At 35.9% G+C, this 14,715-nt stretch overlaps 1 protein-coding gene across 3 annotated transcripts in view; it reads left to right on the top strand.

The window, feature by feature from the left end:
* Positions 1-14,715, top strand: part of LOC149811783 (uncharacterized) — a 52,582-nt gene that overhangs the window by 12,615 nt on the left and 25,252 nt on the right. The window contains exon 4 of one of the 3 annotated variants that reach the window (XM_089993665.1): positions 10,568-10,670. The exons of the other annotated variants lie outside the window; for them this stretch is intronic. Within the exon in view, the coding sequence (XP_089849791.1) occupies positions 10,568-10,627 (60 nt within the window). The 3' untranslated portion in view covers positions 10,628-10,670. Of the gene's footprint in view, positions 1-10,567; positions 10,671-14,715 lie in introns of those variants that run through there. 3 annotated transcript variants of the gene reach the window in all.

Here is a 14,715-nt window from a genome sequence, read left to right as displayed (position 1 = left end):
ATTTTGAGAAAATCAACATAGTAGAGGTCTCCTCTCCTAGAGCCTTCCCCAATCAACTTCTCGGACTGACGATCCTGTATCCAACATTTATCAGAAGAGAATTTTATATCGCAACCATAGTCCGAGAGTTGAGAAACAGAGAGTAAATTTAAGTTTAGTTTTGGTATAAGACGAATTTTTGGAATAAAGAAGTCTTGTTTTTCAAAATTGCCCATTCCTTTAATTTCAAGAGGTGTTCCATCTGCCGTTGAGACAAAAGATGGAAGAGAATTTTTAGAAAAATCAGAAAAAAAACAAGAACTTAGAGTCATGTGAAATGAAGCACCGGAATCTAGGAGCCAAGATGTCTTACCGAGAGAAAGAGGAGGATGACATAGCGGCTCTGAAAATGCCTCCTTTGAGAAGAGGTTGAAGAGCATCCACAATTTGTTGAAGGGAAAGAGGCTCATTTGATGAAGAAGGTCGTTCCTCTGGTTGGGATGCCATAGCCGCGGCAAGAATTTTCTTCCATTTGGGGCAAATGGGTTTGATATGCCCGGGTTCTTTACAAAAATGGCAAGTTAATTTGCTATAGTCTCTTTTGCCATATCGATCATTTCCTCTTTGTCCTTGATTTTTGAAATGAGGAGGTTTGTAGGCCTTCATATTATTCTCGGGTCTTGACACAACATTAACCGCTTCATAATCATTTTGAGAAGGAAAAACAAGGATGCTAGAATTATTTTTACTAATCCCCATGCGGGTTTCCTCACCACTTAGCTTAGTGATAACATCTTCAATAGAGGGGGATGTGAAGGCGGATAGAAGAGAGGACCAAATTTGCTCAAATTCGGGTCTAAGATCATTTAGAAAATTGAAGAATCGATCTTCCTCTAGTTGCTTGTGTCTTAACTCGATTGCTTCTCCGCTCCATTTTAGTTCGAGCATAGCAAGCTCGTCCTAAATAGATGATAGTTCGGCAAAATATTCCCGAATAGACAAATAGTTTTGTTGAAGGGTCAAAGCCTTCTTTTGGAGGTAATATTTGTGAGATAAGTCCCTTGAAGTATACATTTTTTCAAGGTACAACCAAGCTTCAGAGGCCTTTTTAAACTTAATGATGTTGGCATTGATCTTGGTTTCTACGGATGAAAAAATCCAAGACAAGATTTTGAAGTTCTTCATCTCTCACTCATCATGCCTTTTGGAATAATCTTCTAGGGCTTTTTGTCTATCTTCACCTTCAAGAATCTTAATATCCCCTTTTTCTATGATTGTAAGTTTGGGTTCGGGTTCCGATATTGAACCTTGAACGTACCCCCAAAGACCTTTCTCTTTGATATGGGCTTCCATATTGCCGGCCCAAACATGGTAGTTCGAACCACTAAGTTTAAAACCAAGGGAGAAGTGGGAGTCTTTTTCACCCATTAGAGAGGGAAGAGGATAGAAAATAACGCGTACCTCAAATGATTTTCAAACCTTTCTTGATAAAAGATGCTTCTAAAATATTGCCCGAAGAAGATGATTCACTTCAAAACTTCAATAACTTGAGGCATGTTTTTCGAGGCACTTCACAAGTGAAGAGATGCACGATCCTCCTTCTTCAACGAGGCTCTGATACCATGTAAAAGTATCTCCAAACAAGATACTAAGATCAAGACCTTAATATTCTTGATAATAAACCCGACACACATGCACAATAAGAACACTTTAGAACACTTGTGCACAAAAGCACAACTCACAAAAACTCACAAATGCACAAAGGCATAAAAAATATTGGAATCACTTTATTGAGCACTTGGGCTTTGACTCAAAGCCATGAGAAAATACAAAGGGGAGAGCCCCTATTTATAACAACCAAAAGGGGCCTTGGAGGGGCTCCACTCATAGACGTTGGAGCCCCTCCAACGGTCACAAATGTGACTGTTGGAGGGGCCCAACATCTATTTGAGTAGGCCCCCCAAGGTACCTTTTGGTACTTAAAAAAAGAAATAAAAAAAAAGAAAGAAAAAATAAAATTAATTTACAATCACATTCATAAAAGTGAATGTGCGTAAAACAGTGGAAAAGACTAAACTACCCCTATGGCTAAACAAATAGAAATATATATTTTATATATATAATAAGTAGATACATATACATATATATTAATATATGTATTACCTTATATATATATTGTAACGACCCCAACTCATCCCCTTTGAAAATGCGGATTTTTTTTTTTTAAAACAGTGCGGAAAACTTCCCAGAGACCCGGGGTCCTCACAGTTCCAATTCCAACTGGATAGCCACAAACCACAAAAGAGCTTGCAATTAACATCCATAACTAACCATTACCTTCATTCATGAATTAAAAACTAATCTCAAAAATAAAGTTTCTGACTCAAGTAACTACTGATGACAATAAGCAAATAACAAGAACACTAGACTGAAAAACCAAAACAAAGAGCCACTCTGTCCACAAAGAAGACTGTCAAAACTCGTTGTGACTCTCGCACCCTCACAGTAGCTGTCGACTTCACTGATCACCTGTTCCTGCGAAAAACCAACGAAGTAGGGTGTCAGAATCGAAATCCTGAGCACAACTACTTCTTAATGAAACAAGTGAGATAAAGAGTGAAGATGAGATATCATGTAACAATTAATGGAAATACATACAAGACAGTTTATAGCAATTGAGAATTTATTCATGCAACAATCATAATTGCTAAGCATGCACAGACAGTAAAACAGTAGCATCTACTAAAATTTTAGCATGCAACAAGAATTAAACATTCAACACTTACCCTCATGTACTGAGTAAGGAAACCATTAAAGTATGCATGATCTAATGCATAACAGGGAAAATGCATATCTTTTATGCAATGCATGAATCATTTTGTTATCTTCCATTAAGTCTTTTGTTTCCTTATGCATGCCCTATTAAATGCATACAACTTTAAGTTTCTCTTTTTAATTACCGTTGCCCGCGGATACACCAAACAGGTACAAACCCCGAGGTTAAGTTAGGTTCCCAGGGTAGCTTAGCACACAATTTGTATTTTATTACTGGGTTCCAACTTAGCCCTCGACCGAATCACCTTCGGAACATTAGACCTCCACATCTAATGTCGGGAACACAAGGGACACCCCACGCTCACAAGTGCCACTTCCTTGGTACCAAAAACAACAGCTGTGTCAAACACACCACTCCCGGGTAAAATGGCGGACTCTCCCTAAAACCGTGGCCAGGAGAAGGAACCTCAATATCGGGTTCAGGGGACCAAAATTAAGCACACGGAGTTTTGTATCCTCACAGTCTCCCCAAGACCGGATTTCTAAGATCCCCATTCTCCAGATGGGTGATCCCAGAAGATATATTACACTGTGCTTTATTATTTCTTTTATTTAAAATTTAATTTCTTAAGTTTTGCAACATAATATGCAAAAGGAAAGATAAAAGCTCGCATCTACCTCGCGAGAGCCATCACAGGACTCCGGCCTGTGGAAACATATAGAACAGTGCAATAAAGCTGAAATATTTATGAAGCATGATCTTTGAAATGCATTGAAATGAGTAAGGGAAAATATTCCCACAGCTCGGGTTTACCAAACCCTCGATGATTCATTTTGATCACCGGGACACTAATACAGGGATCACAAATTCAATACCATATTTAATTTCTAAGACATATCAGAATTAAACCATGGATGAATTATCATGTCATTCTAACCATTCAAGTTCAAATAAAAGATGCCTATTAACATGATAATTTTGATGCAAAACTTTATTAAATAATATCAACGTTATTCTGACCATTCCAGTTCAAATAAAAGATATCTATCAACATGATAATGCTGATGCAAAACTTCATTAATCAATATCAACTTATTCTAATCATTCAAATTAAAATAAGAATGCCTATCAGCTTGATAAATCTGGTGCCAAATTCCATTTAAACAATATCAATTTATTCTAACCATTCAAATTAAAATAAGAATGCCTATCAGCTTATTCTAATCATTCAAATTAAAATAAGAATGCCTATCAGCTTGATAAATCTGGTGCCAAATTCCATTTAAACAATATCAATTTATTCTAACCATTCAAATTAAAATAAGAATGCCTAATAGCATGATAAATCTGATGCCAATTCATTTAAACAATATCAATTTATTCTAACCATTCACATTAAAATAAGAATGCCTAACAGCATGATAAATCTGATGCCAATCCATTTGAACAATATCAATTTATTCTAACCATTCAAATTAAAATAAGAATGCCTAACAGCATGATAAGTCTAAATGTTTTTCCATAAAATTTCATATCGATATATGAAAACACCAAATGGGTCAACAAGGATGGATCAGAAGCTAAGAAAATATTTATATTCATAATGGAAGATTAAGATAGATCACAAAGAGAGTTGACTTGATTTAAGTTGAAAGAGAAACATACACTGTATGTATCACAGATACGTACATGCATCATAGTGATATATTCATGTATTAAAAATACAAATTGAGACTTGTTATTGCTAAAAAAAAACATGATTAAACATGATGTGTAGAAAAACAAATCAGCCCAAAAGGCTTATAACTTAAATCCCATCCTTCTCTTACTGTCCACAACTTAATCCAACAGCTTAAGCATCTTTGTTATTATATTTTTTTTTTTTTGGTAAAGATGAAACACCCAGCCCAACCCAGCCGACCCTGTCGGCTGGGTCCACCAGCATGTGCATAGGCCCAGTTTGGGCCTATGTATGCTGTAAAAAAGAACAACATACCTGCTACAAGAAACTGCTTTTTTTTAAATGTTTTTGTTGCAACTCTGCCCAGCCCAGCCGACCTTGATGGCTGGGCTTAACAACATATACACAAGCCCAGTGTGGGCCTGTGTATGCTGTCAACAAGAACAACATAAAAGAAATTTTATTTACGCACATACCTGAAAAAAAATATCATGCGTATTTTTTTTTTTTTTGAAAAGGAGAAGAAACCCAGCCCAGCCGACCCTGTCGGCTGGGTCCAAAAGCATACACACAGGTCCAGTTTGGACCTGTGTAGGCTGTCAAAGGTGACAGCAAACCCCCCCCACAAAAACTGGATATCTTTTGTTTTTGTTAGAACACACACCTGCCCCAGCCCAGCCGACCTTGTTGGTTGGGCTTAGCAGCATATACACAGGCCCAGTGTGGGCCTGTGTATGCTGCCAGCAATCAACAGCATACTCTATTTGCACAACTAATTTTTTTTTTTTTTTAAAGATACCCAAACCAACCGACTGCATACCTGGGCCCCAAATCATGCAGGAAAAGTTTTAAATCTGTTTTTTTTCTTCAATACAACCATAGCACAGAAGGTGCAAGAGAGTGACAGTGGAACTATTCTCCATGATTTCCATCGACTGCTGCATGAAAATCAAACCTCCACCGATGCCCCATTTGAATAAAAAAGAGGTACCCGTACTTTTTTTTGAAGGGTATTCCGGCGATCGGATGATGGGGACGCGAAACCACGGTCGGCTGGGGTTGCCCCTGCTGTTGCCGTGACAGGGAGCTCGCGGGAGGGCTCTTGATGGCTGTCGCAGCTTTCCGGCGACCTCCTTTCCTCCGGCGTGTGCGCACCGAGCAAGCGAGAGAGATGGGGAAAGATGGGGAAGAGAGAGCCCGAGTGAAGAGGGCATAACCCTCTCTTCACCCCCCTTTTATCGACACCAGGCCCCCTCCTTCCTCGCCGAGATGGGAGGGGGAGGTCGGTTACGCCTTGCGTAACACCCCCTTCCCCCCTTTCCTATCCTGTTAGGGCTTATCGGGCAACCCTTATCGGGTTGCCCTTTCTGTTTTAAAAAGGCTATTAGTTGGGGTGGGGCTCGGGTCCGAACCCGGGACCCGCAACCCAGCCCCAAAACGAAATGGGTCCACAAGTGGATCCAAATGGATCCACTGTGGATCCTCGAATTAAATTAAAAATTTTTAAATTAGAAAAATTTTCATTTATTTATTATTACCCTTTAAATCAAGATTTCAAAATAATCAATACTAATTACTCCCCCTTTATGGGTCCTGGATCCGTAATGTGGATCTAGGCCCCAAATTGAAAAAAATTTGAAATATTTTAAATTAGGAAATCTTGGGTTTTACATATATAATATATATATATATTACATTACATGATTAATTACATAATTTAACAAATATTTCCTTACTCTTTTTTGACATCCTCTTCTACGGTTCTACCTGACATGTAAGATGAATGTGCTGATTAATTTGTTTTGAGAAATGACACAAATTTATTTTTGGTCTAGCTGACTGTAAGTTCTTATGGGGACATTTTCTTTGAGTTCATCTTTAATGATTGATCTACTGCATTTATTGCAGTGTTTTCAAGTTATAGAATCTCTTCTTGTCATGAAAAGTTTGAATTATTATTACTCTTAAAAATATTCTAGTCAGGATACATGATACTTTATCCTCAAGAGAACTTTGGCAAAAAAAATTTAGCTTGACTTTGAAGTGTGAAGTGGAGTTTCTCAGAAACCTATGGTGTCTGTAAGTTCCTGAACATGAAGAACACTTTGTTCATCAATTGTAGCCAACTGGCAAAATAAAATATTAGCCATGGTTTGTAATATCACGAAATTTCACACATAGTCATTTTATGATTTTGTTGAAAATTTGGCTAAGTATAAAAGAAAAATTGTTTGAACCTCAATATTAGACTGATGTTTTTGAGTTTGGGCTTGGTCTAGGTCTCATCAGCTAGGTCTAAACGAGCCCTTTAAAGTGTAAGAAATAGTTTTATTTTCGACCTTTAAATTCAAGCAAAATTCGAATGAGATTCAGGTTATTTTCGGGCAAAATTTAGAATTTATAATCATGTGATATATTTTTGGATGCGTCTCGGAATGCTGAGCGCAACGATATATTACTTTTCAGAATCCGAGTTCTGGTTGGCCCGGAAATCACATTTTTTCGAAAAAGGACCAGTTTACTATTTCGGATCCGAATTTGAATCGGACTGGATCCAGTGGATGTAATCCAAATTAATATGGATTTGGACTCTATTCAAGACCCATATTAATCTGGATTTGGTCCAGTCCAAAACCCATTTGGATTTTTGGAAATGGATTTGTATCTAGATTCAGATCCAAATCTATGCCCAACAATTTTCTAGCTTTAAATTCATTAAAAAACTTTAAATTTGAGTTAATTAGGGTTAAGAAGTTTCCCAAGTTAATTTGGTTATTTTTGGAAACTTCTAGATAATTATTAATTATTTAATACTAAATAATTAATTAATTTTATTCAATTCCGAATTTTTAATTATATGGATGACTAGGACTTCTTAAAAGAGTCCTTATACATGCCTAAGCAGGCTAAAGTAAGTTTTAGAAAGACTTTAAAAAAAAATGGAAACTTTGAAAAAGTCAAAACATTAAAGATTTGAAAACTTAAGGGGAAAAAGAAAGAGGAGGGAAAGAGAGAAAGATGGAGGAAGAGGAAGAAGGAGAAGCCTTCTTCTACAACCATCCAACCTTTCCACCATTATTTTCCTTGTTTTTTTTTCGATTCACGTAAAGGTACGGGTCTCCTCTCTTGAATCGAGTGAGATATTGATTATAGATGGGTTTTCCATCATGATTTAGGTGGAAATCCATGGAAAAAGAGTGAATCTGGATATTCACTCTAAAATACATGGTCGAGGATTTGTGAATCCTCTTTATTGGATGTATTTTTATTTCTATACGTCTTGTCAAAAACTAAATTTATATAAAATTTTTATGTATGATAAAATCTGTTATTGAGTGCGTGATCTATGGTAATAATCGATTTTCCCGTTTCGGGGTCTGGGTTGGGGAGACTACGCATATAAGTATTGATTTTGGGTTGGGATTGCCGTAAATCCCAAAGCTGGGACAGATTTGCCATGCTCGAGGCATGTGCAAACCTGACCCAAATTTATGCACTCAAAGCCTTCCAAATGAAAATTTTGTTTTGTTAAAAAAAAAAAAAATTAGAGGATGAATAGATGTGCAGTTCATGGTAAGTTAACACATGCATTGAATGAAAAAAGGGGATTATGCAGATGCACTTAGTGTTGGTAGCTATTATGTTATGCATGTTTGCCAAAAGATAGTAGTGAGATGCATGCTATTTAAACATGAGTCTGTACATATATAAATAAGTAAATTTGCTTCCACATATACAGTCTGTGATATGCTCCCATATTATACCTGTACAGTGATTTTGGCTTAAAAGCATAGTCATTCATATTTATATGAGCACTGGTGCCTAGGTTTGAACAGGAATCTGTCTGCCTACGCTTACTACAACTTTGATGTGGAAGTCCAGTCATTTTGCAGGGTTTTTGACAGGGATTTTAAGATCCTAGTCGACTGGGCATGTGTACATGTTTGTGGGCCGGCTGACAGCCCAGTCGAACTAGGTTCGGCTGGCCTGTCAGGCCTTGGCATCTCACTTCAAGCCCAGCCTTTTGATGGATGGCCTGGTACTTAAAATATATATATATATATATATATATATATATATATATATATATATATATATAAACTGAAAAAAATGTTGTTAAGGGAATTAAAAAAATGAATGTTATTCTTTGTATTATTAAATGTCCAGACTTGTGAATAAATGACAGGTCGATTTCTACCTAATTGAACCTTTTGTTCATGCATATTTCTTATACATGTATGGCTCGTACAAAAATTCAGCTTGGCATATAATTTTCAGGGTACTGGACCTATTTATATAAAAAAAAACGCAACCCTTTTGTTTTTGGTGGTTTGGGCTGGTTGGCAGCTAGCCGAGGGGCACTCGGCTGACTGCCAGGCCCTGGCAGGTGGTGCACAGGCCCAGCATGGGCCGTGTGGTACCCTACCAAGCCCAGCCGACCTAGTCGGCTGGGTGCTGGACTATATTTTACAAAAAAAATGATGAATTCTATTCTTTGACTATCCAAACTTGTGGACAAATGACAGGTCGATTGAATCTTTTGTTTATGCATAGTTCTTATACATGTATGGCTCATATGGAAATTTAGCTTAGCATGTTAATTTTGAGATTACTGGCTAATCATGTTAGACTTGGCTTTTTTTTTTTGCATACAGATGAATGGATATGCTAACATGCTTAAGCTTGAGTTGTTATGATGAATGGATATGCTAACATGCTTAAGCTTGATTTGTTATGCTTGATTGGGATATCATTGCTTAGTTGTTTTCATGGGCATGAGCATACATGAAACTGATGGGTTATTCTATGAACCTACTTGTATAAATTCTCACATGTTTTAAGTGAAGTGAATTGTGAATGAAAGCATGCATTTGATATGAACATGTGAATTAAATGGAGGCATGCACTCAACATGATTACGCGACATGCGCATGCATATGAATATTGTAATTCATGCACATTTTTAGATTGGCATATATGAATGTGCATTGGAAAACATGCTGACATATTTGCACATATGGCATGATGTTACGATTTTTGCATATGAAGCATAGATGGTCAAAATGGATCATTATAGGCCTAGTGAGCCTTGAGCTTGGATTGTTTCTTCTTTACATGTTTCTAATGCATCACAAAAGTCGCATTGATATTGTTTCACCGTATTGCACTGTTTATGTTTTTTCGCGGGTTGTGGTCCCGTGACAAGCCTCATATTTGGATATGCGAACTTGTGTTACAAATTTTGCATGCTGAATTACAAATTAATGAAATGCCTATTAATATAAAAGATAAAAGAACAATGTAATATACGTTCTGAGATATCCCGTCGATAAAATGTGATTCTTAGAGTTGCGGTTTTGGGGAACCACGAGGATACAAAAACTTCATGTGCATTGTGGTTACCTCTAAACCCGATATTGAGGTTTTTTCTTTTGGCCACAATTTTAAGAAGAATCTGTCACTTTATCTAGGGATGATATGTAGACATAACTATTGTTTTGGTATACCAAGAAAGCGACACTTATGGATGTTAAGGTTCTTGGTGTCCCGACATTAGATGTGAAGGTCTAATGTTTCGAAGGTTGATTCGGTCGATGGCTAAGTTTAGAAACATGTGTGCCAAGTTACCTTGAGAACCTTACTTGACCTCAGGAATTTATACCCATTTGGTGTATTAGTGGACAATAGTAATAAAAAGAGAAACTTAAATTGTGTGCATTTAATAGGGATATGCAAGTAGAAAAAATACTCTGATAAAATATAATAATTTAGTCATGCTTGTGCACAAAAAATCATGCATATTCCTGCTATGCATTAGATTATGCATATTTGTTCCCTAAGTTGTTATATATTGGTGAATGCATGATGTTTGTTTCCTAATGTATGTTAAACATCTTTATTGCATAAGTAATGTTTCCTATTGATAGAAAATTGTTCCTTCTTGCTTTACAATTGTTCTCTGTTGCCTAAATGATTGCTTAAATTATGAATTTGTCATAATTTCATCCCTCTAAATCACTGCATAAATTTTATTTGTATTCTTTATACTTATTTGTTTCATTAGAGGGATTCATACACAAAATTTCTTGGATTTCTGACACCCCTACTTTTTGTGTTTTTCATATCCTCAGATACTTAGTGAAGCGACTTGCTTACGAGAAGAGCTACGAGGGGGTTACATGTTTGCTTGACAGACCTTTGGATAGCGTGACTCTTTTTTTTAATTTAATTTTTATGCACTTTGATATTTTGCAATTGTCTCGTGACTCTATTATTTCTTAATTAATAAAGTTGGTTTGCTATGGTTTGGACGATGGGTGTGAGATTCATGTCTTCGAGTTTCCTAGTTGTGTTGGAAATGTAAAGATTTCGGGTCTCTCGAAAGATTTTTGCAATAGTTTTTTTAAAAAACAATTTCGCATTTTTTTGGGTAGGAGTTGGGGTCATTACATGGTTGACCTATAATGAGTTGTTTAAATGGATTTTTCTCTTATTTGTGGCCCATCTTGCTTTTGTCTATCCCTTCTTGCGTCCAATGTTGTCACCTGTGCAGAATTTCAGCATCCTTTGAATCTCCCAATCTGCAAGATACTGTTTTTTGGTGGATACACATCCTGGATGGAGCAAACCAGCTCTACGTACACCTCACTTTCTAGTTATATAACACAAAAATGCATCTAACTGATAACAACCATCGTCCAAGTCCGATGACTCAACATTTGGATAAAGATAAGAATGAAGATCGTTTAGTTTGTGAAGACCGGTCAATCTCATTTGAGAAAAAGGATCACAGTAAAGCTGAAAACAAGGATAAGATCAAAACTAAAATAGGAAAGGAAGATAAGTTGGTTCTGAGAAATCCTAATCTTGACTTTTGTAATCCTAAAATCATGGCTAAATAGGTGGCTCAAAACAGAAATGTCTCTTCCTTATATATTCTTCCTTTTATTTTGAATAAAGTATTGCGAGTGAGTGGTTGAGCCGTGTGTTAAAAGTTGTAATCTCATAGACAATCTCATATGTAAATATCTCATCATATGTAATCTTTTAGTTTAGTTACAATAGGATAGCTAGTTAACTTTATTTTTTTGGTTTGGACCATTGTAATCTTATGCTTTTTGACCAAGTCAAAAAGCATAAAGCAAAAACCTTTGAACACTTTCTTAGACCTTTGCTTTTTGACTAAGTCAAAAAGCAAAGTCCATAAAAGAGTTGTTGGACACTCCAATGACTCTATTAGAGCCGTTGGAGAGTCCAACAACTCTTTCTATGACTCCTTTCTTCAACATTATAAATATGGGGTTTTGTCCCCTTGTAAAACATACTTCTGAGTTGGGATTTCTCCCATTTTAATGAAGTTTATTTTTTTTCTTTGTGCATGCCCTTTTTCGGGTATTTTTAATGAACCCTAGTGGTTCTTGTGCTTGAGTGAGAATTATTTGAGAGCTATTTTTGTTGTGGGCTTCTCTTCCTTACATGGTATCAGAGCCATTGGTAGAAGCAATCAAAACAAAGTTTTTTTCATACATTGGGAAGCGTGCCACTCAAGTTTCTTTAGAAAAAGTAGTCTCTTTGAAGGTGTAATCGTGTGAAGGTTTGAAAGCTTGGAGGATTACTTGTATTCACCGTTTTGTGCTAGAGTATCCTCTTCTCTAATCTCTCTTTTATATTTTATCATTCTCTTCTCCGTATCCTTTCCTTCCCAAATTGTAAAATGGATGACAATGATAATGTCACCATTAAGCCCATAAAACTCAATGATTTTAATTATGTCACGGGCTTCAATCATAAAGCCTCTCATTTGGGGAAAGAGGTTATGGGGGTTAGTAGATGGAACCGATGTGGAACCTACACTAATCCTCACCAAAGGATAGAAAGAAATACCTCTCTCGGAGGTAGAAAAGGTTAAAGCCATCTCCACTTACGAAAAAAGCGGAAAGAATGGAGAATGGGACATGCCAAAATCATGTCTTAGACTCATATCAAGTGTTGACATAAAGAAGTGTTCAAGCCTTGCAAAGTTTAAACATGCCAATGATGCTTAGGATTATCTTAAGAGAATGTACTTTCTTAAGGATATTGCCCATATATGTAATTTTCAAGAAAATGTTCGCAATATGGTTCAAGGGGATAAGAGTATTAGAGAATATTACAATAGCTTATTCAAGTTATGGGAAGAATTGACCCTTCTTGAACCAAAGTGGCATTGTCCACAAGACATAGAGCTTCGTCAAAATCCAGTGAATGCAGAGCATTTTTTCCAATTCATTAATGGATTGAGATCCGAATTTGAATCAACCAAATCCGCTCTTCTCCATCGGGGAAAAGTCCTTTCCATTGAAGACACAATAAAAGAATTGAGTATGGAAGAAAATAGACTCAAGATTTTTTTTTTTTCAAAAGTGACGATGATTCGGTTCTAGCCGTATCTAGACTAAGAAATTATGTTTGCTTATACAAACCTCCACACGTTGGGAGAACTAATGATGAAAAACAAAGAAGCGACTTTGAAAGAAGAAAAGTCATTTGCTATTATTGTCGTGAACTGGGACATGTCAAAACTTACTCTCCAAAATTAAAGAGGTCTTATGAAAAGAAAGTAACTACAGTTGAATATCCGCAAGAATCAAGTGAGACATTTATTGCAAACATGTCTCTAACTCAATTGGTGGAGACACTTCAACCACTTCTCAAAGGAGCTTCTTCTTTTGCCGGAGCCGCTGTCTTTTCCGTTGGCATTTTCGATCCTGGTAAAGCTCTTTGGCTTCTTGACTCTGGTGCTTCATTTTATATGACACCCAACATAAAATTGTTATCACAATGTCATAACTCAAGTGGATCAAATGTTTTTACTGCAGATGGAACATCTCTTAAGATTAAATGAATAAGAAGTTTTGAAAATATTTCACAAAACTCAAAAGGCTTTTGTATTCCAAAAATTAGATACATTCCTAAACTTAATCTAAATCTTTTATCTGTTTCTCAATTAACTGACCATGGGTGTACTATTTCCTTCTCTTCTCGTGATTGTCGAGTACAAGATCACCAGTCGGGGAAGTTGAGGCCATAGAGAAGGAGGCTTGTACTACATGGATTTTTTGGAAATACCCAAGAATACACTATGTTGTAATATTCAAAAATTAGACTTGGATCTTTGGCACAAAAGGTTTGGTCATCCTTGTATGTCCAAGATTAAGTTTTTTCCAAACATGAATTTTTTTTTGTAATTTTGAAGCTTTTACATGTGAAAAATGTATTCTTGGAAAAATGAAAAGACTACCTTTTCAAGAAAGAACCTTTGTTTCTACACGACCACTTGAGTTGATACATTCTGATGTTTGGGGTCCCGCACCGGTTATATCAAAAGGTGGTTTTATGTATTATGTGATTTTTGTAGATGACTTTACATGACACACTTGAATTTATTTTCTTAAACATAAATCCAAAGTGTTCTCGTATTTTCAAATATTTCACAATATGGTCAAAAAATCAATTTAAGAATGATATCTTGATATTTCGCACTTATTCATGGGGAGAATTCTTATAAAAAAATTTAAAGATTATTTGAACTTATATGAGATTTCACATAAAAAATCATGTCCCTACACCCCTTAACAAAATGACTTAGCTGAAATAAAACATAGGCATATTATAGAAACAACAAGATCATTACTCATTACACATCAAGTACCAATTTTTTTTTTGGTCGAAGCAACTTTAATGCCTTCTTTATCGATAGACAATACTTCTTCCACTGAAAAACTTTATAAGCAAACTCTAGATTATTCTAGGTTGAGGGTATTTGTGTGCAAATACTTTGTATTTACAGATAAGAATAATAAACTCTCTCCACGTGCTATTCCATGTGCCTTTTTAGGATATGCAAGTCATCAAAAAGGTTACAAGTGTTTCGATTTTAAAAATAACAGACTATATGTTTCAAGAAATGTATCATTTTTAGAAAAACGAAAGTCCTTTTGAAAATACAAATTCTACAAAAATAGACGAGTATTTCTTTTTATTGGACCTAGTTCCAAGGAGTAATGAAAGTGATATTGATCAAGATGATCAAAGTGATATCACTAACACAAAACCAATTAATAGCAATCAAGAGTGTATTCATTATTTTAGACGAGGAAACTTAGAAAGACTACGTGCCTTGAAAAATATACAAGAGCAAGACCAAATATCAACTAGAAAGTCCACTAGAATCTCAAAAACTCTTATAAAATTTGTGTCATATGAGTCTTTTTCAACGAAGTATCAAGCCTATATTGCC

Source organism: Nuphar pumila, chromosome 17, assembly GCF_984573655.1.
Source record: "Nuphar pumila chromosome 17, dmNupPumi1.hap1.1, whole genome shotgun sequence".
Classification (NCBI taxonomy): Eukaryota; Viridiplantae; Streptophyta; class Magnoliopsida; order Nymphaeales; family Nymphaeaceae; genus Nuphar; species Nuphar pumila.
The sequence above is the reverse complement of the archived record's forward strand: the minus strand, read 5'-3'. Positions and strand labels throughout refer to the sequence as shown.